The sequence below is a fragment of the Argentina silus genome (genome assembly GCF_951799395.1).
Source record: "Argentina silus genome assembly, chromosome: 9".
Taxonomy (NCBI): domain Eukaryota; kingdom Metazoa; phylum Chordata; class Actinopteri; order Argentiniformes; family Argentinidae; genus Argentina; species Argentina silus.
This window is the reverse complement of record NC_139663.1, coordinates 14,125,466-14,148,119: the sequence shown is the minus strand read 5'-3', so window position 1 is coordinate 14,148,119 and position 22,654 is coordinate 14,125,466. Positions and strand designations below refer to the sequence as shown.

Below are 22,654 nucleotides of genomic sequence, written 5' to 3'. Positions count from 1 at the left end.
CTTATGGACGAGCGACAAACAACATTGTTTATAAATGAATGGAGCACTAACAAATAAGAGGTGGTCTGAAGACGCCCTCTAGTGGATTAAAAGACGCTCTACAGGACAACAAAGCTAATCTAGGAATGATCAATCTCTCCTGCTAGTACACATGCCACCAGGGGAGGCTGCTGGAGGTAGAAACCAGTGGATGGACTTATTGTAATGTCCTCCCATTTCTACCTCCACCAGCCACAGGAGCGGGGCCAGCTTCATTTCTACAGCCAGGGTTATAGGTCAAAATGGAGGCCCGGAGCATGGCATATGCCATGGTATACTCACTTTACAGTGTTGTATTATAGTGATTTTATGTATCCACTTTGTGTATTTGGACTGTAGGCTGACTTCACAACATGAATTTCTATGAAAATGGACAACAAAGTGATTGTATCTTATCAATGACATCACTGTGTGATACTGTACCACTTCCCACCATTAACATATATTTTTTTTAGGGCATTTCTGCTTTATTGGGATAGATACAGTAGAGATTGACAGGAAGGATGGGAGAGAGAGGAGGGATGACATGCGAGATAGATCGAGGGTCAGAGTCGAACCAGGAACCTTGCGATTACGTGGTAAGCGCATTAGTGTGCTACGCCACAAAGCGCCCCAACCATTAACATTTAAGTAATTTAGCAGACACTCTTATCCTGAGCGACTTACAATATCTAGCCAACGTTTATCTAAAGCAAGTGAATCAACTATACATCACAATCATGGCAAGTAAGACTTCTATAACAATAAGTACCACAAGCAGTCACAGTGCTAGAGAAAAGGAAGAAAACAATTTTTTATTTGTTTATAAATATTTTTTTATTTAATTAATTTCATAAATTTTGATTCATGTGTAGTCTAAACTCATCAGGAATGCAAAACGGGACGTTTATTAAGTGTGTGAGTTTGGGAAAGGGACGTTTATTAATAACCGTAATGAAAACCAGAGAGACGAAATCACATTTAGCTGAAAAAGAATTTATTTTCTTGAAAACAAGAAAAAACAATTTCCCTCTGGTATTCTTCCGTCAGCTGGTAGATTTAAATTAAATATTATAATTCATTGCAAAATAAAAACAAAAAACACAGAGGGTAGAAGAAGAAATATTCACAGTGCAGTGCATGTAAACCCATCATACCAATGTGCCCCAAATGCCAGTGCAACGCTATCCAGTTCTTCGAGCAACAATATCAACATATTGTCATAATTGTATAAAAATAATAATTCAATCAGGTCCAACATAAGATGTAGGGAAGACACTATAGTACATAAGGTTCTTTACTTGTACTACTGCAGGTAAGTCACATTCGTTTCACATTCATTTCCATATCTCTAAAGTGCTTTCCTTACAAGTTCTTTCACTTAAAGGGATAGTGCACCCAAATAACAAATCACATATTTGGTTCCTTACCCTGAAATGAGTCTATGGACAAGGACACACACTAATTCACATGTAGGTTTCTGTGTATCTGGGCACTGAACTAAATATTTATGTACAATTTTGTAATTTGGGTGAACTATCCCTTTAAGGATTCTGATATGAACGATGGTATTAGCCGATGCGTGTGGTACGAACACATCAAAAGTACCTGGGAAAGAAAGGTATCAAGTAAGACTCTTTCAAACACCAACAGAAAAGTCCTAACCATCATTCAAGTAAACCCACTCTTCCAAGCGCTAAGACTAGCCTAGCATGTGTATACATCAGCATTAAATCCTCAGCAAAAAAAAAACAAATCAGCTTGAAGAGCTAAAGTGAAGGGCCAGCAGTAGTCTTCTTCTCCGTCCCTGCGCAGCGACAGGCTAGAATCTCTCAACAGCTGAACAGTTCACTCACTGACAGCACTGGGAAACACAACTGGACTGAAACATGTCGGATGCTTCGTCTGAAATGTCTCATACGAACGCCTGAGCCGTTTGGTCTTCGTCCACTTCTTTCTCCTCTTTCCCCCCTCCTCCTCCTCCCCCCTCCTCCTCCACCTCCTCGTCCTCTTTCCCTCTCTCGGTCTCCTCCTTCTCTTTGTTTTTCTTGGCCTTCTTCTTTTTGTGTTTGTGTTTCTGTGCCTTGAGGTCCGTCTCCTCAGAGTCCGGGCAGGCCAGTCTCTTATGCTTCTTGTGTTTCTTGTGCTTCTTGTGTTTCTTCTTCTCCTTCTTGTCCTTTTTCTTCCTGTCTTTCTTGCTGTCCTGGCTGCCGGCTGACGACACACTGCTGCTTCGGCTTCTACTGCTCTCCCCCTCCCTCCCCTCCTCTACCTCTTTCTCCCCCTCGGCCTCTATCTCTCCCTCCTCTTCCCTGCCCCTGTTCTCCCTTCTGCTGGCCCCTTCTCTCTCGCCCTCTCTCCTCTCCTCCCCCCATCTCTCCTGCTCGTGCTCCGTCTCCCTGTCCTCCCCCTCTCTTCCCCTCCTGCCCTCCTCCTCTGATCCCTCGCTCTCGCTGTAGTCGGGTTCGAACGCCGCCTCATCCGTCTCTCTCACAGGATCAGACCTGACGGAGGGCGGTCGCACTTTAGGGTGCTCCCTCTCTCTTTCTACCTCTTTATCCCTCTCCCTGTCTGTGCGGGGGGGCTCCGCCTGGTCCCCGTCCGGCCTGGGGAGCTGTTGGGTTGAGTCTGGGTGGTGTGGGATTTCGTGCTCCTTCTCTCTGGTTCCCCGGCTGCCCTGCTGGTTATTTCTTTCCAATGCCGAGCGCTCAGCTCTGGGTTCCTCTCCCTCCGACACCCCCCTCCTAGGCTGCTTCTCCAGAGGAGGGCCTCTGTCCCGCGTAGTATCCCTGCCGGGGCTGCTCTCGTTGGGCTTCGGCGGCTCAGACCCTCCCTGGGTCCTGGATGAATCAGAGTGGTTCAAGTCTCGCTCCCGACCCTGACTCCTGGAGGGGGGATGGGGGGAGTCACGCCGGCTGAGGGGGGGTCTGCCTGGTGCCCTGTGGTCTTTGTGGTCAAGATAGTCTCTCTGTTTGTGGTCGAGGTTGTCTTTATGTTTGTGGTCAATGTTCTGTCTCTGTTTGTAGTCGATGTTGTCTTTGAGTTTGTGGTCATTTTTGTCTCTCTGGTCTCTGGGTCTGTGGTCAGGCTGTTTGCGGTCAGCGGCAGCATTCGAGTTGTGGTCTCTGCCGGAGTGTTTGCGTTCGGCCTGTCGGTCACGAGATGAGGAATGGGAGGAAGAAGAGGAGCTTTTTTCACTACCCTGGTCACTCCCCCTCTCCCCAGTCCTCTCCCGTTCTCTCTCTCTCCTCTCTCGCTCGGGGGGGTGGGAGGAAGAAGAGAGCGGCTTTCTCTGTCTGTCAAATGTCTCTCTGTCTGGTGCACTGCTGCGCTCCCTCTCTCTTTCTCTCTCTTTCCCCCTCTCTCTGTCCCCCAGTTCCCTCTCCTTATTTCTTTCCCTCTCTTTATTCCTATCTTTTGCCCGTTCCCGCTCCCTCTCCTTCTCTCTGTCCCTCTCCTTCTCCCTGTCCCGCTCCCTCTCCTTGTCCCTCTCTTTCTCTTTCTCCCTCTCTACCTGTCTCTCTTTCTCAGTGGGGGAGTGTTCTTGGGAGCCTTTGGCATCAGGCTGGCTGCCTCTGCCACTAGAGGGGGTAAGTGTTCTCTCCGGCTGGGGATGGGGGGAGTCTCTCTCTTTCTCCCTGTCCCGCTCTTTCTCCCGTTCCCTCTCCCTCGCTCTCTCCTTCTCCCTCTCCCGATCTCTCTCTCTCTCCCGCTCTCTGTCTTTCTCTCTGTCCCTGTCTCTTCCGGCGGAGCTCTCTGATGTCGCAGGGGTGGGGTGGCCGGGAGGGACAAGAGGGACAGGGGGGGCCACCAGGGGCCTGGGCTCAACTTTGACCCCTCCCTCCTCTTCCTCTGATTCATAGTCCTCCTTCTCCCACTTGGAGCGAGGGACCTGGATGAGAAAAGAGGAGAACATTGGTTAATTTTTCCAATTCGATGTATATTTTGTACACATTGTGTGTGTGTGCACACTTGTGTCCTACACTGTTTGTGTGTGTGTGTGTGTGTGCATGCATGCATATATGTGTGTCCTACACTGTGTGTGTGTGTGTGTGTGTGTGTGTGACCTGTATGAGAACGATCTCGTCCTCAGCGGGTGTGGAGCTGTCGTTGGTGTACTCCTCAAGGGTTTTCACCACAGTCTTCCTCTGCTCCAGACGCTCCTCTGCGCCCACACCGCCTCGACGCACAGGACTGCCCCCGGTGGAGCTGGTGCTGCATTACACACAACCCAACACAGGAGATCAGACAACGCCACTCTGTTCTCTATTCCACATCACAAAGTACCATTTGAAAGCATCACAATGGTTAGTGCTGTATGATAATATATTTCAATTAGGGCCATCACTGGATAAATGATACATCTGATATGAAAAATAAGGCGAAAAATGTTGAATGTTCGCCTTTCAATTGAGGTGGTACGAGATTTTCTAAAGATTTCTAGATAAGAAACCCAACGTGTAAACAATGAGTGGAGGAGTAATAGGGTACTTTTTTAGGTTAACAGTGGCCTCCAAATCAATGGTGTGAATTGCCATTCGTATCGATTATGACAAAAAGGTACTAATCGCTTGAACGGAGCTTGCTTGGTAGAACACTCTTGTAAAACACACTTTTGTCACTCACTATAGCTTTATCTTCTTGTCCCTGGTCTTATATAAAGAAACCCCATAATTTTTTTTTCCAAAAAATCAGTTGTCAACTAAAGCATTATTATTATTCATTTTTACAGCTCAAATTGTATTTCAGTCGTAACGTATTTCTACGATCCTTAGTACTCATTATGAGGCAGTTTGGGCTACATTTTAAGCATCAAAGGTCCTATACAACTACATTCATACATTTATAAATAAATACATTTAATAATAATAATAATAATAATAATCATGACTTTCTCTAATGTCTCACCTGGTGTAGTCTACTATAGCCCCGGACCCGTCAGGCACTAGGACCTTGCGGCGGCTCTTGGCTTTGCTCCGCTCTGCTTTTCCCTTCATCAAGCTGCTCTGATTCACTGGCTCTGTTCCAGCCATGCCCATAACCACACCCACTCCAGCTGCAGGACCCTCTCCTCCGCCTGCCCTCCTGCCCACCTCTCTGTTCATCTTGATCTTCCTCTGAGGCTCTCCCTTCATTTCTCTCTCCATCATCCCTCTGTCCATCAGAGGCCTTATGGTTCCCCTCTCCCTCTCCTTCTCCTTCTCTTTCTGTCCATCCAGTTTTGGGGACCCCTTGGCTGCAGTCTCAGAGAGCTCAACTTTTGGGGACTTGATCTGGGGCGCATCAAGCTCCTTATCCGACACACCCCTCTCCTCTTTTCTCTCCTTCTCTTCTTTCCTTCTCTTCTTCTCAGGTTTGACCTCCAGGGCTTTGCCAGGGGGTCTCTCCTGGGCTCTACCTGCCCTGTCTTCCTCTCTCCTGGGCTTGTCCTCCCTCCCAGAGCCCCTATCCTGCCTGGCTGCTGGATCTCCCTTACACCTCTGACCATCCTTGGTTGATCTGGCCTGGTCCGGGTCAAGTCTGGCTGATCTGGCCTGGTCTGGGTCAAGTCTGGCTGATTTGAACTGGTCTAGATCGGGTCTACCTGGTCTGGCCTGGTCTGGGTCAAGTCTGGCTGGTCTGGCTTGGTCTAGATCAAGTTTAGCTTGTTTGAGCTGGTCTGAATCAAGTCTGGCGGATCTGGCCTGGTCTGGTTCGGGTCTAAATGTTTTGCCCTGGTCTGGGTCAAGTCTGGCTGGTTTGAACTGATCTGGATTGAATCTAGATGGTCTGGCCTGGTCTAGGTCAAATCTCGATGGTTTCAGCTGGTGTAGGTCGGGTCTAGCTAGCTTGAGCTGGACTGGATCAAGTCTGGCTGGACTGGGCTGATCTGAGTCCGGCTCTGTGGAGGTTAGACTGGGAGCTGCTGTAAGGGAAACAGGGGGTTGTGGTTGTTCCTCTCTCTGGCTCCATGCTGGCTCAGATGGGTTCAGTTTCAGAGACAGAGACTCTTCCTTGACCCGTTTGACTGTGGGCTCATCCGGCGTGGTCCGCCGGCGGTCTGTCTCTACCAGGGTGGACTTGTCTTGGTCCGTCTCTGCATCCCTCTCTCTTGAGGTCTTGCAGCTCCTGGACGAGGAGTCTTTCCTCGTGGCGCTGCCGTCGGGTTGGTGCTTGGCCTTGTCACTCTTCCCTTTCTCCCTCTTCTCCTTCCTGTCCCTTTCCGAGGCCGGCCTATCGGGTTTGTGGGGAGGCGGGACTAAGGCCAAGTCGTCGCTGTCCATTGGCTCGTCCCGTACGGGTGTGGAGTCATCGCGGCTGCTGGAGCCAATCGGAGCGGCCGCTCTTTTCCTCTCCTCCTTCCGAGCGTCGTCCGTGGAATCAGATGCACTAAAGGACGATGACTCTCCTCCCTCTCTCCCCTCCTCCCCTTTTCTCCTCTTCTTCTGCTTCCTGTGTTTAAGTGCCTTGAGGTCAGAAGTCACAGCAGTCGCCGTGGTAACAGTCGCTGTGCCAACAGTCGCTTCTTTACCAGGTCCCTTCAGCAGAGGTTCCTTACTGGTCGGCCGGGACATTGACAGGTGCTCGTACTTATCAGCACACTTCTCCTGGTATGTCATTGGCTGGTTCCTCCCTCTGGAAGGCGGGACAAGGCTCTGGGAGGAGAGGGGAGGGGGGTAGTCCTCTCGCCTCGTTCCTCGGCTGAAGGGGGAGTTTCGGGGGGAGGTGTCTCTGTCACGGGGATGTCGGGGCGGTGGGTAGCGGTCCGAGGGGGGGCTGTAGGGGTCTCGTCCCCCTGGGGAGGGGGCGGGCCGGCCTCTGTGAGGAGGGGGGTTGACTGGGGGGAGGTGGGCGGAGCTGTAGCTCTTGAAGTATTTGTCGTACCACTCCCTGTACTCTCTCTCCCACTGCCGGTACCTCTCCCTCTCGTAGGGGTCGCTGGGGTCCGGACCCCTGGGGTCGTTACCCCGGCCATAGTAGGCAGCTTTGGGCTCGTAAGGCATTGGCTCCTTCTCCCGGTAACGCTCCCGGTCTCGCTCCCGTCCCAGGTATTTGCGTTCTCCCTCAGGCTGGGGCCGTTCGGAAGGGCCCGGTTTCTTCGAGGAGGGGGGTGGAGGGCTGTGGTTCCGGTAACCCCCCAGTCCTGGTGATCTGGAGCGTGACCGGTAGCCGCCGCCACCGCCGCCCCCTCCTCCTCCCGCCCCGTCCCGGCCACGGTAGGGTGGCGGGGAGCGCGAACGCGAGCGGTGGTACCCATGGGAACGGGAGCGAGAGCGCGAGCGGTAGGCACGTGGTCGGGCGGGGCGGCGGGGGTACGGTGAGCGCGAGTAAGACCTGGATCTGGAACGGGATCTGGAACGGGATCTGGATCGACTGGAGTAGGAACGGGAACGGGAACGGGACTTGGAATAGGAGGAGCCACTGTAGGAAGATCCCCTGTAGGGAGACTTGGACCTGCAGAGGGGGACAATGAAGAGAGAGAAGGTTTTTGCTATTGTAAGTAACACCAAACATGAGGAAATTATGTTCATTTCAAAAGTTGATACACAACAGTATAGAGTAATGTCTGAGTTTTGTTTTGTATGAGTATTGTATTGCATGAGTATTGTTTTGTTTGAGTATTGTACAAGTACTGTATTGTATGAGTATTGTGAGTATTGTACAAGTACTGTATTGTATGAGTATTGTGTGAGTATTGTAGTGTACTAGTATTCTATGAGTATTGTATGAGTATTGTTTTGTATGAGTATTGTGTGAGTACTGTACGTGGCTCACTCACCTGGAGTATGAGCGTCTCCTCTCCTTCTGCATCTTTCTATACTCCAGCAGCTCTTTGGCGAAGTCGTTGGTGAACTCATCCAGCTTGGACTTCTCCCTGGCTCCGCCTCTGGCTCCGCCTCCACCACCGGTTCCGAAGCGCCGGTGGGGACTACTGAAGACAGGAAAAGGAGGAGAGAGGGAAGACTGGACCATTTAAAAACAGCAGCAGACAAAGAGAACGTCATCACAACTCAACAGGAGAATCATAGTGTGTCTTGGGAGGTTTTTAGTTTAGAGAATCATAGTGTGTCCAGGGAGGGGTTTAGTTTAGAGAATTATAGTGTGTCCAGGGAGGGGTTTAGTTTAGAGAATCATAGGGCCGGTTTCACAGACAAGGCTTAAGCCTAGTCCTAGACTAAAAAGCATCCTCAGTGGTAATTTGCCATTGAAAGTGTGAATTAGTTCAGGACTTGGCTTAAGCCTTGTCTGTGAATCTGGCCCATTGTGTGCCTAGGGAGGGGTTTAGCTCATCTGCCCATAGTCAAGGCTTACAACCATGACGAGACATGTGAATAAGAGTGAGAGAGACAATGTTAAGTGTTGATGAGTATGTTTGTTCATCATGGGTGAGACTGTCTGAATCTCAAAATCGACCCCCTAAGCACCTGCATAAAAAAAAGATCCACCCAGATCAAAGACACTAATTCCATCGATGTTCAAAGGAGTGGTCAAATAAATACAGTAAAAAGGATAAATAGAGGATTAAATAGAGGTTGAGCAACATCTGTAGATCTGAGCAGACTTGATAGATGTAACATTATGTTGAAAAAATGACACCTGGCTTATCTGAGGGCAAGATGGAGTCGACTATCATATGGCTTACACCTACCCAATCCTCTCAGATCTACACAAGTGCCTGGGTAAGAATACAGGGGGAATAATTCATTGATAATTGTATTGATTGATAAAAATAAAAGGTGTCCTCACTCATCCTTCAGCCTCCTCTGTTGTCTGTAGAACTCGTCTTTGGAGAGGAAGGGAGCAGAGGAGAGGGGAGGGACGGGGGCGTTGGGGAGCTGGGGCTGGGTGTTGGGGGGCGCCCAGGGAGGGGCTGGGACTCCAGCAGTGGCAGGGGGGTAGCCGGGAGGGGGGACGGGGTAACTAGGCGGGGGTGGTTGTCCTGGAGGGTATCCGAGAGGGGGGAACGGGGGTGGGCCGACCACAGGGGGCTGGGGGAGGGGGTGCTGGGGGGAGGAGAAGAGGGAGGGGGGGTTGAAGAGAGGAGGAGGCCCGGAGGGATGTGGGGGCTGGGGGGGAGGGGGGTGAGAGCGAGGGGGGCGGTCGTTGTGGGCCCTGCCACGGCTGGAGGGGCTGGAGAGAGCAAGAGGAAGTGATGTCAGTGAGGTGTGGCAAAGAGTCAGAGAGCACGGTAAACTTCAAATGTTGGCACACACACACACACACACACACACACACACACACAGACCGACACACAGACACAGACACACACACTTACCCCTCCCAGTTGGGGTGTCCTCCAGAGTGTCTGGGTGGGTTATGTCTCGGGGGCGGGCCTGAGGGGTCAGAATAAATACTGTTTCAGGACACAGATTAATCCTGGAGTCTCCACTGAAAGTGTGATTTAGTCCGGGACTTGGCTTAATCTGTGTCCTATGAAATCGGCCCTTAAGAGTCTAAGAAACATCGCTAACATCTAAACATGTCTTTCCTATCTGCAAGAGCCATAGGAGTGTTAGAGGATGGGTTAGAGGGAGGGTTCAATCTCACCTGTGTGATGTAGGGGGTGGTTCAGAGACAGAGGCTGGCCCAGCACTGAAACATGGTAGCCCTGCACACAACACATGGACATGTTAACACACACGGCATAGAAACATCGACCCTGTGCATTCTTAATCTCATACAGATACGTTTTTGATGCTGAATTCATTCAATGAACACAGTATAATAATTATTCTAATTCAATATAACACCACCAAAAATGTAACATGAATTTTAAATGATAAGAGGGGTGCGTGCGTGTGTGTGTGTGTGTGTGTGTGTGTGTGCGTGTGCGTGTATGCTCACCTTTGGGATGAGAGGCATGGGGAGAGAGGGGTCACCTGTGAGCAGTGGAGGCTGGGATGGGAGCATTACACTCTCAGGGTCTCTGTAAATGAAACAAAACAGAACTCCATCAACGAGCTGGTAAAGCAGAACTTCACTGGAGACCGGCCAACAAACGTCAACAAAACTGACATGAAAATGGAATTCCTCCTTATTTCGCTTTCCCCATCGTCCCAGAAACTGAAACAGTGTGCACTACTGTGCAGATTAGAAGATTTATTTTTCCAACAACTAAAATAGCTGTATTTACAGTATCCTATGGAGCTTTCTACACAAGCTTGGACACAAGTTTTGTGCAGTGTGTGTTTTTTCTCTCTCTTTCTCTCTTGGGCTTACTTGCTTATCAACGGCTCCTCGTGATTGGCCAGGTGCTGGGGGGAGGGAACAGGCGTGCTGTGGGAGGAGCCTGTAGCCACATTCCCGACCGTGGGAGGCGTGCCTGCAAGCTGCTGCTGCTGGGCCAAGGGCGGGGTGTCTGCAGCCGGGGGGCGGGGCATGAGAGGGTCCTGCTGGCTCCTGGTTGGCTGGTAGGGGCGTGGTGGGCGGGACTGAGGAGGGGGGGCGGGTGTGGTGGTAGTAGGGTTAGAGGTGGGGTCAGTGGAAGTTTGGGATGCCCCCTTCATCCTCTTGGTGTAGCCCGTTTCATTTTTGAAGTTGTTCACCGCCTAGAGAGAGAGAGAGACCGTATAGTTTCTAGTCAGTCACTATGATGAGACTTTCCTCTAGGGACAGAGACAAGAGATACAGACAGCAGAGTTGGGCTTCATTTCAGCTTCGAATAGTTCCATATAACTTCCTGATTTAGCGAATATAGATTTTTTTTAAATTTGTATTGGACTAACAACCGCTGGCAACATGCTCCGTTGGTACAGTACAATGTAAAGGAACTATTTGGCATTGGCCAATAGGAAATGGAATGAAGAATAGAACACTCTGACCTACCCTATCAGATGTATTCAGATCAGTAAAGAGCTAAGGGTCTACAGGTTAGGGGCTAGGCACTAGGGGTTAGGGGGTAGGATCTAAGGGGCGAGGGGTTAGGGGTTAGGGGATACAGGCTAGGGGTTAGGGGGCGTCAGACAGAGGAGGAGGGGTTACCTGGCGCAGGAACTTATTGGCTATGAGGGCATCAGGCGAGACATCTGATTGGCTGCAGGTGGGACACACGTGTTCCTCCGACTCCAGCAGGGACGTCCGGATACCTGAGGAGGAGAAGATCCGTTAGGATAGAATACCGCTGGTAAAACAAACAGATCAGGTACATCACAGGTACGTTACATCTAGAAAGATCTGGGTCCAGATCTAGATCAAAATGATCCGGATTCTTTTTTTTTGCCAACCCAGGATCAGACCTATCTGGCAGGTTTTGAGTTGGATAGGGGGAATCAGCCAGCTCGACCTGATCCTGGATAGAATCATTCATTCTGTTTTAAAACACTGGGTCCAGATGTAATGTACCTGATCCGTATGTGTGTGGATGGGACTGATATCAGACCTCTATCTATGTGGATAGACTCACAGTAGCTGTTGTGTGGTTGGGACTCGTGTTAGATCTGAATCCCTGTGGATCTCCGTGGACTTACAGTCGTCACAGTAGCTGTTGTGTGGTTGGGACTCGTGTTAGATCTGAATCCCTGTGGATAGACTCACAGTCGTCACAGTAGCTGTTGCCGCAGCAGGGGATGACCACGGCGTCCGTCATCAGGTCTTTACAGAGGAGACACAGCAGCTCGTCAGGGACCGGGTCCACGTCCTCCTCAGAGGACGACGTATCACGGGGCAGGAAGGGGGGCTTCTCCTTCTTACCAATGGCGTAGGCTTCACTGGAGGGAGGGAGGGGTGGGTGGGTGTGGGTTGGACAGATGTACACAGTTAAGATCTATGGGTTTTATACTTTACACACACACCCAGATACTTAAGACGCTCGCACACACACACACCCCCCTGTATGCCTAGGTTAGAGGTGACTCACGCGTCTATAGTAGGGATGGCGTATCTCCCAGTGTTGGTCAGCATGGCTCCCTTCATAGTGGGGTCATCCACCTCTGTCATGAAAGAACGAGGGATGCCTGTACTCTTCTTTATCCTCTGAGGCGCCTCAAAGCTTTTATCCTGCTGGCACAACCACACACACACATACATTTACATGTTTGGACTCAACAGCTCTCTCCTCTGGGTTGTGCGTCATCATGTCATAATGAACATTTAAAAAAACCGAAACACTCAGAAACAACAGTGCTCACATTTTGGCAACAACGCCAACAGCACAAAACTCTACTCTAGAAATGCTACAGAAGAGATTCAGAGTTCCAAAGATGTGTCCTCTCACCCCATTGGTGGGGCAGTTTCTGATGTAATGTCCGTTCTTGCCACAGCGGTAGCAGGTGTAGTTGGGAGGTGGGGGGCCCGTCAGCTTCTTCATATAACTGCTCAGACAAACACACAAGAACATCCAACATATAAGGACTAGGTCGGTATTAGCTAGGTGGAATACTACTGCCTAAAACCTATCCAACCTTTTCTGATCTACGCAAGTGCCACAAGGGGTAAGTGCTAAGGGTTGGGCTGCCCTAATAGTCACTGGATGGGGTCTAGGGGGTAGATGTTAGGGTCAGGGTCTTCTCTCATACTCACTGGATGGGGTCGTAGTCATGGTTGGACTGGGACATCATGGCTCTGATCTTGTCCTCCTCCGAAGCGTCAGCCTCCGCCAGGTTAGCCGTCTGTGCGGTAGGGGGAGAGGAGGTTCACACACACACACACACACACACACAACAAAGGAGAGTTAGATAGACGAAAGCATGTTTACAGGCACGACAGAGAGAGAGAGAGAGAGAGAGAGAGAGAGGGAGGGGGGGTCATAAGGTGAGAGCAGGATAGAGATTGGGGGGGCGGGGGGAGAACCTTGGAGACCAAGAGTCTGAGACATTGACATCGGCCTTGTCCAGAAACAAGCCAGCTCCTTAGGTCTCTAGACACTTGGTGTGCCACCAACTTGCTGTGTCCTCTCTGATCTACACAAGTGTCTAGGGCCAAGGGGCTTCGGGTTCGTTTCTGGACAGGACCAATCACATGAACCTGGTCCTGTAAAGAGTAGCATGCTGTTGAATTGCGTGTGTGAGACTCCTACATGTGCATCTCCTACACCCTGGTCTGGCTTGTCAACCTTTCAGGGGCTCTACCCCCAACTCTGGTTCATCCACCCTAGAACACACAGTGCCAAGTCGTACCCTGTCTCTTTGAGAGGCTGGGTGGATGTGATTTTCTTCCTCTATCAATGCAAAAGCCATGGAGGGGGAGGTCAACAAGAGCAGAGGGGGAGACAGGCAGAGCCTAACGCCTTATGACTGTTTGTTTAAGAGCATTTGAGGCAGAAAAAGTGTCTCCCTGTTGACAGTCTCGTAGGCCTCGTTCGTACCAGTCGTCTGATTGTACTGAGAAGTAATTTTTTAACATAAAGATGTTGTTCAGCCCTTCTATTTTAGCATCCATCACTACAATAACACACGAATATGGATAACTTTGGGCTGAATCCTAACACACACCCACATTCACAATTCAAACTTTTGTGCAAATCAAGGTGAATGTGGATCAGATATCTGCACAAATGTTTTGAATAGTGTGCTTGCTTTTGTGTTTCAAGTTGGATTCTAGCTTTTTACCTTACCAAATTCATTCAATCAAAATGAAATATTCCACTACTGCAATTCAAGTTACAGCTGAATTGGCATTTCCTACTAGAGTAGAAGGTACTACAGTACATGAATATAGCTAGCTGCAGGACATGGATATACAGCAGGTAGCTACAGTATAGGGATAGCTAGCTACAGTATAGGGAATAGCTAAGTACAGTACATCAATATAGCTAGCTACAGTACAGGGAATATAGCTAGCTACAGTACATGAACACACTGAGAATCATGACGCGTATGTTTTCATGCAAGAGTACATGAGCAGCCCACACATTCACGGTCAGGGTCTAGTACACATTGGCCAAGTTTTATTGATATAAGAAATCAAAACAAAATCAAAACAGTCAGGTCATACAAGACTGCTCCATTGTCTCACTCTAACAACCCCAGCAAACCGTTCGAGAACAAGCAGACTTTGATCAATTCAATGAATGAGCCGTTTTTTTACAGCATTGGGACTTTTTTTTTTTACCAATTTTGCTTAAATTCAGGTATACGATCCATTTACAATCAGTACCATTCCAATACAAAATAACCATTTAACAAATAGGTACATACAAAAGTGTTTAAAGCACTCTGAATGTGCACCATGAGTCTACTCAATACAACTTAAAGATGAGTCGTTCAATGCAACTTTATATAAAAAAAAAAAAAAAAAAAGGAAGAATCTCTGCCTTCACAAACAAATGCTGTGGGTCACGGAGCATGGTGAGTGAGGTACAGTTATGTTTCTTGTTTTATACAGAATGTAAAGTAAATACATCAGTGTAAAGTCCTTCTATATAACGAGCGATGGAAACAGATCTGCTAAGAGATGCAACATGGGTGAAAATCCATGGAATGTGGAAGAAAAAAAAAAAAAAACATCTTGCAAATCTTGAAGAAGAAAGACAAAGAAAACAGATAAAAAAAGGTATTTTGACGGAAAAGCGAGCGCTTCATTCTTCGTGGACGTGGTGTGGTCCGGATACAAGTGTGTGCGCGCGTGCATGTATATGTCAGTTTGTCTGTGTGTGTGTGTGTGTGTCATTGTGTGTGTACGAGTGTGAGAGAACACACACACACACGGGCAGCAGGCTTACTCTTTACAGGAGCCAGGACATGCATACAGAAAACACAATAAATCATCAATGATCATTCATAAAATAAACCACCATCAGTTTTAATCAAACTAAAACAGAGTGAGTAGGCTTAATTAGCTATTAAGTTAACATTGGCTACATTGATCATATATAAAGTGATAAAACAGTAGAGATAGGGATTCGCTTAAAACCTTACATTTACATTATAGTTTACACTGAACAGAAACACTGAATTCCCCAGGTATTGTTTCAAATGAGCACAGCAATGATGAAAGTCTAAATGGATGACGTTAATACATACAGGGGTGTCATTGGAAAGTGATCAGGCAACTGTAAAACCACATGTATATACATTGATATCAGATAGAGTGCAGAGATTGGAGGAGAGTAAATACAACACACAAACATTCATACATGTACATACTGTAACACTGAACTGAAAGACCCAGGTGAAAAGTAAACCACCATATCCTTCACGAGTGAGGTGCCACACTGAAACAAGGTACCAGGGGAGGCTGGTGGAGGTAGAAATCGGAGGACGGGCCCATTGTAATGCATGGAATGGAATAAGGAATGGTGTCAAACACACATTGCATTCCATGCATTACAATGAGCCCGTCCTCTGATTTCTACCTCCACCAGCCTCTCCTGCAAGGTTTATGGTGCACTGTAAGACTTGGGGGCGGTGTCCCAGACACAGTTCAACCCTAGTCCTGGACTAGATCACATGGAGAATCTCTATAGAAGATGACTTTTAGTCTAAGATTAGTCTTAATCTGTGTCCGGGAAACCAGCCCATTGTGTACAGGGTTGGGGCAAATTCCTTTTCAATTCCATAAAATTCCGAAAATGAATAGAATTCCACTTAGGTTATTGAAAAAAGGGCATACATTCTCAATGATTTTATAATAAATTGAAAAAATGTACACATACTGGACATTGAAAAAAATAAAACGCGATGGGATTTGATTTGGAGTTTCAAAACACTTCCTGAATTGATGGAATTGAAAAGGAATTAGCCCTGCCCCCATGGTGTAACTCAGTGTTCTTCAAGGCAGTAGAGGTGGTAATTTAAACATCATTCAACACAGAGAGAGAGAGAGAGAGAGAGAGAGGTTATACCTTAGAGAGCTGGGCCAGAGACCTAGATCCACCATGCTGATCATCAATCTGTTTGAATTAAGAGACAAAATCAGTTTACTGACGTCGATCAAGACAGATAACAACAACAACATCAGGGACGGACGGACAGACAGACAACCCATCTCACAACCTGTGGAGAAACATCACTGGAAGGTCAAAGGTCAGTAAGTAACACGTTGAAGATTGAAGAGATAAAACACAAACACACAACAGTAGAGACCTCGTCACGGGGCCATCAGCACCTAATGTGTGTGTGTGGGGTGGGCATTTTTTTTCCCTGCTAGTTTTTAACTTATTTTGGTCACATGGCACAATACAACCAGACACCAACAGAGACATCTGCTGTATCTTAGGCTACCAATATTTCAGCTGAATCCAAGAGTGCAGGGTGACGACAGGCTCTGAACACGTTTGCGTCGCCTTGAAGACTCGGATCTTCTGAAGAAGGCTTTCCCCGTTTGGAGTTTTAATTCTGGCTGGTTCTGGTTCACCATTAGAAATGGTCTTTACAGTTTGCTCTGGCTGAATACAGACAGCGTAGTACTCTGCTTTTAAGTCCGTACATTTCTACAACGAGTGGTAGATATTATTTCTGGGCCTCCGCACGCACGGGAGCGTTTCAGTTGGTGAAGTTCCAAGCGGTTAAAACAATTCATTTTATGGCGGTGGATTTCCAAAACGCTGTAATATTAAATCTCAGCTGCTGTAGCTAATTTAGAAAAGACCGATTACAATATATTACTGTATACATTACTATAATAGTGTCTGATGACACTTCTTTTCAGGAAATATGAAATTAGTTAGTAGGCGATGGTGGTTATGTGGTCAAAATAGTTGGAGGGCATAAACATACTCCTGATTTTAAAGTGGGGGGCAGTTGCCTCATTTGCCCTATGGGTCAGGCGCCTATGCACGGTCAGACACATTAACACATTAATTACATTTAGTAAATGTATCGAGGATATTGTTGCTGTTGTCGTCATTAACCTTTCCCTACTGTATACTGACAAACACTATATCAATCATCTAATAATGAGAGCCATCTAAATATTACTTTAATAATATTTATTATTAACAGTATTGGATATAGGCTTCTGTGTATGCCTACAGTAGGTAAAAGAGACTATTCTCAATCCCAAACCGACCACTGGCCCCTAGCGTGGATATGAAATGACTGGATAGGTAAACAGGAGAGCCAAAATGACACCTGGCCAATTCCGAGAACCAGGTGGAGCCAATTACCACAGTGCATTGCTTTAATAGGCTGTACCTACTCAACCCTTCAGACCCACACAAGGATCTGATAGATAGGGGGTTGGGGTCAGGGGTCGATTTGGGAATTAGTATTTACCTTTCTTAAAAGTGAACACAAATACAAACAGGTGTTTATAAAACACATACACATGTTTTATTGGTTAAAAATGGTTAGTGGTTTGCTTCATACAGAGGAGAGAGAGACTGGATGTTCTGAGTGAACAGTCTACACAATCAATTCAACATGCCATATCTGCAACTGTAAATTAAAAGATAAGCTTAGTTATTACATTTCAGATGGAAAATGAAAAAAAGGCCCCCATTGTCACTCTAGAGAAAATAAACAGACAATTATAAAAAAAAAAAAAAAAAAGTGCAATTTAAACCGCTATTGTAACTGTGTATGTCTTAAATAAAAAAATGCTTACAAAAAAAAAGTGAGATTTAGAATGTAAAAGCTGTGATATTCAATGATCCTGGTTCTCATCCTGAAACAATTCTGAATCTACTATAATCAAAATTAGTCTTAGCCTGAAGAATTGAGGCTTGAGACAGCTTGCTGACTAAACTAAGCCATTGTCTCACACAGAATTCAAATTCATATTATCTGAAAGGGATGATTAAAGTTGGCTTCATTGCTGGAGTGCTTCTACATAGTCAAAATACTGTGGTATTATCTAGCCCTAATACCTAATCTACATCAGATGGTGCAACTTTTCAGTTGTTTCAGCATTATTCATTCACTTATCTCTTTCACACACACACACGTACGTGCGCACACACACACACAGTCTCTCTCTCTGTCTGTCTGTCTGTCTCTCTGTCTGTCTGTCTGTCTCTCAAACAGACACTATAGGGGAAAATTAAAGCCATAACTCAAAACGTTTTTTATTAATAAAAAAAAAAAGAAAAAAAAAGAAAACATCACAGAAAACATCAAACAAAACTTTTATAGCTGTATAATTATTCAAAGAAAGCTGAACACATCATCACTCCTTCCAACGAAGCAGCCCAAAATGTTTGATCATACACACACCAACACAAATCTGGAGAACAGATTCATATTTTCGACCCCGGTTCAATTTCAATGTGAAATACCCCACAGTGCCCCGGCATGCCCACGTTACACCACGTCACACAGTTTGAATCAAGTGCAAAAAAAACAAAACAGCGACGGAACCCATCATTTTCGTTTTAAAAAACAAACGTTCTAAATGTTACATTGGACTACAGCCAAATGCTAACTTAGCATCTCGGCATGGTGTTTAAGAATCGAAGAACAAAATGTTTGACGGTAACAGAACATTTAGCGCATGTATATGTTCAAGAGCAATGGAATGTTTTGCAGTGTGTGTTTTAGTGCGGGAGCGGGGGGTTTGGTTACATACTGCTTTGGAGAGTCCTGCGGAGTGGTGGTCCGAACGATCGCTGAAACACAAATGGAAACAGACAAGGGGTTAACTTCACGTCACGCGTCTCGACTGAGTGAGGGTTTCTCAACGGCTGTTGATCCAGGGACCAGCAAGGGCAAGCTACGACTTGACTCTTTGGCCAACAACAGAAACAGATTGAGGCCTAAAAGCAGCCTGCAGGTATTTTCCATCAAACGCATGTGTTGATGGGGAGGCTGGTGGGGGTAGAAATCGGAGGACGGATCGGTTCATTGTAATGCATGGAATGGAATGAGGGATGGCGTCATCCTCATTCCATTCCATGTTTGATACAATTCCTTATTCCGTTCCATGCATTACAATGAGCCCGTCCTCTGATTTCTTCGGACCAAAGACTAAGTAAGGGGTTAACTCCCTTCAGTCAAAACAGTTTGAGATTCCACACAACTCATCTACATTTACAAAATGGGGGTGCGTTTCCCTAAAGCACTGTCCCACTAAGACCATAAAAAGTCCACTGTAAGCTAGGGTTGAAAATTGAAATATGATCTTATTGTTACAAAGCCTTCAGGAAACTCCCAGCCCAGTTTATTACAAAGCACAACAACTAGAAGGAGGTCATGATATTGCAGGTTAGTGACATCAACACCCACTTCTATTTACTGCTCCTGTGACAACTTTGGATGTGTGTCAACACCCAAGACAGACAAACACAACAGACTTCATATCTGTAATATACAGATATGATATTTTATGTATTACTATTTATCTGTATGTGTGTGTGTGTGTGTGTGTGTGTGTGTGTGTGTATATATATATATATATAGATATATATATATATATATATATATATATATACATATATTCCACCCAAGGTTACACTATCACAAGTATATTGTGTATTGTTATTATTCTATTCCTATCTATCCATCCATCCATCTATATCTATATATACACACACTGCACTGTTGAGAGGTAGCTTGTAATAAGCATTTCATTGTACGTTTACAGCTGTATCCTATGCATATGAGAAATAAACTTTGATTTGATGGACAGTTGTAGACAGACACTCAGCATTAGGAGGCTGTCTCTGGGTAGACAGGAGTCAAGACTTGTCAAAGCCTGAAATACCTAAATGTCTAAAACAGCTTTTAGGCCTACAACACAGAGACACACAGCACTTTCTAATAAGAGGGAAAGAACCCAAAGTACAGTTCACTACAGTAAGAGCAGCCCTGCCAGACGGAGAACATCACATCGGCCTTCTCTTCCATCAGCATGTTGCTGCAACATCAGAAGCAGAGGAGTCAGAACTGCCTCGCACTACTATCTGGTATTGACTATAGTGAGGGCGTATGCAGCGGTGGAAATGGAATTAGTTCACTGGGGGAACTATGGAAGGGTGGAGGGAGGGGAGGGGGGGTGGGGTGTGGTGGGGTTGGGGGTGGATGGTTGTGTACGGGGAAACTGAATGCTGATAGGCATGTTTCTCCTAGAACCCTACGACCCCCCCCCCCCCCCCCCCCCCCCCCCATGAGTGTATGTAACCTCCCCTTCAGCATACAACAAGTGTATGTAGCCTTCCCACCACCCCCACTCCACCTTCAGCATATGAACCCCCGCCCCCCATCCACCCCCTTCCATGTGAGCGTATGCAACCAGATGTGGCAGCAGTACAGGTGGTGGAGTGTTGCGGTTCATCTGACTAACTGACATTTTCTATGGTACCAAAACTGAGTTAAGAGTCATCAATGGAATTTCTCACTTCTCTAAAGAAAAAAGAAAAAACCCTCCCAAAAAAAAAAAACATGCTGCATCTCAGTTGATCCTACACCAGGTGTTAAACCAGCCCCACATTCATTACATGCAGAGCGCAAACGTTGTAAAACATAACTAATTAGCTTCCATTCGAGTCAATTCTGCCACCCACGTCATCCGCGCACGGCACGTTGCGTCTCCGTGTGGCAGCGCCAACATAAGAGCTGTTTGTATTTGAGGTGTGCCACGCCGAGCCAACCTTTTGAAATCCTGCCCATCTCATGCATCCATCAGAAGACTACTTTAAATCATCAAATACATTCAATTCACTCTGTAGCATAAACATGATAGGTATAGAGAAAAATCTGCCTTGAAGATGGACTAGACACCAAGAACTCTGGAAGTGTGGCACTTACATGTTGTATGATTTGCTTGTCGCCTTGACTCCGCCCAAAGGTATTCTCCTGATGATGACAGACGAGTTCTTGGGAATGAGGGCCGTGTCGTCAGTGTATTCTGGGAATGAAGAGAGAACAATTACTGATCTGTTACTGGCCATTCAAAACAATTGAAACTGTTCTATTTCATTGCATATCACTCAGGAGGGAGGATGGTGGAGGTGGAAACTGGAGGATGGGCTCATTGTAATGCATGGAACAGAATCAGAAATTCCTTGTTTGAGCCCTTGCTCATTCCATTCATTACAATGAGCCGATACTACTAGATACAAACTTACCATTGAAGACAACCCTTTCCATTATATTAAATGCAAATAAGCTCTTCCTAGACGATTGTGAAGGGTAATGAGGATGTAGCCCAGCTAATTACTGAGCAGGGGTTGAATACATGGATTTGAGGGTGGTGTCGAAGTTGGTATGTCAAAGCACGATACCTTTTAACTTGCCAAATCTTTTATTTATAATATCTTACTGAGTGAGTGTATGCCATTCCAAAGTGATGGAACTCTCCAGATACATTGTCTATCTACTTACAATATTAGAGATATTCTATAGTATTAGAAAAGAGACTTTGCTATGGCCGTTGGCTTCGTTCAAAATGGATCCCATTCTTCAAAGTTCTTGTTGGCCCCTTTAACTAACATTATCATGCTAGCCAACTACAGGAGTTAGCTAAATGGCTCCCCTGCAAATGACAGCAGTCCTCTATTAGGTTTACATGACAACATAGTTACACATCTTGTGGGATTTGCTGAAAACTACAGATTAACTTCGCTGACTGTGCAAGTATGTTCAGACAGTGACGTGATCCGAACAAGTAGCTAACTAACCCCAGGCTGTCATCATTCTGGTTAAGCTAGCTTGCTATGTCAGCACTGCTGTCAAACCCACGTGTTTGTTAAACAGACGCTAGTTAACGTTATTTAATCAGAATGACCGACGATGGAAAAAGACAATGATAAGGCAACAAGTTCAAAATGCATACGTTGCTTAAACTATGTATTTGGATGCTGCTATACTGTTCAGTAGCCAAGCCATCTAACCCGCGTCTGGGCCAGCTAGCATCAACTGACTAGCTTAGCCACCACTAGCTAGTTGTCCTGTCCTGATAGTGAAGTATCTGCAGTTTGACAGCTTAGCCACTTAGTTTCCATCGTTATATTCAGATTCCCACTTAAACAAGAGATCATTAAATCCATCTTACCTTCTTTAGTTTGGGCGTTGGTGATCTGCAAGTCGCAGTCGGCTGCCCTCAGTCTCTCTCGGCCCATGATCTGTCTCTTCAGGTCACTCAACGTAATGTTGAGGCCATCGAAAGTGACAGTATCATACTGGAGTTTGGATGAGAATTTATAATGCACACAAGACATGTCGGAAAAGCAACGAGCTAGATTTCCCCTGAAAGAAAACCAATTAGACGCTGGCAGCTCATGGAAGTGTAGCTAGCTATCTAGCTAGCTAAATCAGCAGAGTCTGAAACAAACAACTGATTCTGAATATCCCTTCTCGGTCTTATTCCCTTTTCACAGGTAACCTAACTCCAACATACAAACTAATAACAGCAAAGAGTCCGAAGCCAAGGAAGAACAACTGGCTTGGAGTTCTAATTGAAAAAGAAAACGAAGGAGCAACTCTAAAATGGCCTCTTCGACATCACTGCTAGCTAGCTAGCTTCAACAAAACAAAAAGCTAGCTCGCTAACACTATCAAATATAACAGGACGACATTGCATAGACACTCCGACAAAAACGCAGTATTTCAATTCAATGGAATTTCAAACAATGCCCATGCAATTAACTAGAGTCATTTTTTATTCCTCTCCATTTTAAAGTTGCTAGGCAGTAAGGTTCGTTGACAGCTGTGTCGGTCACCACAACGACTAGAAAACGACCTGTCATATGATCGGGCTTTCCAAAGGGTAACGTTCAGAACGTCAATCGCCCTTGCGCAGTCGACTTATGATGCAATCTGAGACAGGTGGTCGAAAGTAGTTG

General features: G+C 46.4%; 1 protein-coding gene across 1 annotated transcript; it reads right to left on the bottom strand.

Moving 5' to 3' along the window:
• Nucleotides 1-893: 893 nt before the first annotated feature.
• rbbp6 (retinoblastoma binding protein 6) lies at nucleotides 894-22,515 on the bottom strand. The gene is made up of 18 exons (XM_083676513.1): nucleotides 21,865-22,515; nucleotides 20,619-20,718; nucleotides 18,442-18,481; nucleotides 15,779-15,826; nucleotides 12,517-12,605; nucleotides 12,212-12,308; nucleotides 11,855-11,994; nucleotides 11,533-11,705; nucleotides 10,981-11,084; nucleotides 10,219-10,547; nucleotides 9,844-9,925; nucleotides 9,547-9,607; nucleotides 9,275-9,332; nucleotides 8,746-9,129; nucleotides 7,778-7,930; nucleotides 4,927-7,452; nucleotides 4,086-4,233; nucleotides 894-3,910 (listed from the first exon to the last, which is right to left on the bottom strand). The coding sequence occupies exons 1-18, from the start codon at nucleotides 22,028-22,030 to the stop codon at nucleotides 1,934-1,936; spliced, it is 6,675 nt and encodes a 2,224-aa protein (XP_083532639.1). The 5' UTR covers nucleotides 22,031-22,515; the 3' UTR covers nucleotides 894-1,933.
• Between the last annotated feature and the right edge of the window lie 139 nt (nucleotides 22,516-22,654).

What these genes read in the sequence shown, in the direction of transcription:
- rbbp6 (XM_083676513.1), bottom strand. Translation starts at nt 22,030, where the DNA reads ATGTCTTGTGTGCATTATAAATTCTCATCCAAACTCCAGTATGATACT. An exon ending in GAGGAGCCGTTGATAAGCAA is followed by an intron (nt 9,926 to 10,218) that starts GTAAGCCCAAGA and finishes TTTCATTTACAG; the next exon opens with AGACCCTGAGAGTGTAATGC. An exon ending in AGGAGACGCTCATACTCCAG is followed by an intron (nt 7,453 to 7,777) that starts GTGAGTGAGCCA and finishes CCCCCTCTGCAG; the next exon opens with GTCCAAGTCTCCCTACAGGG.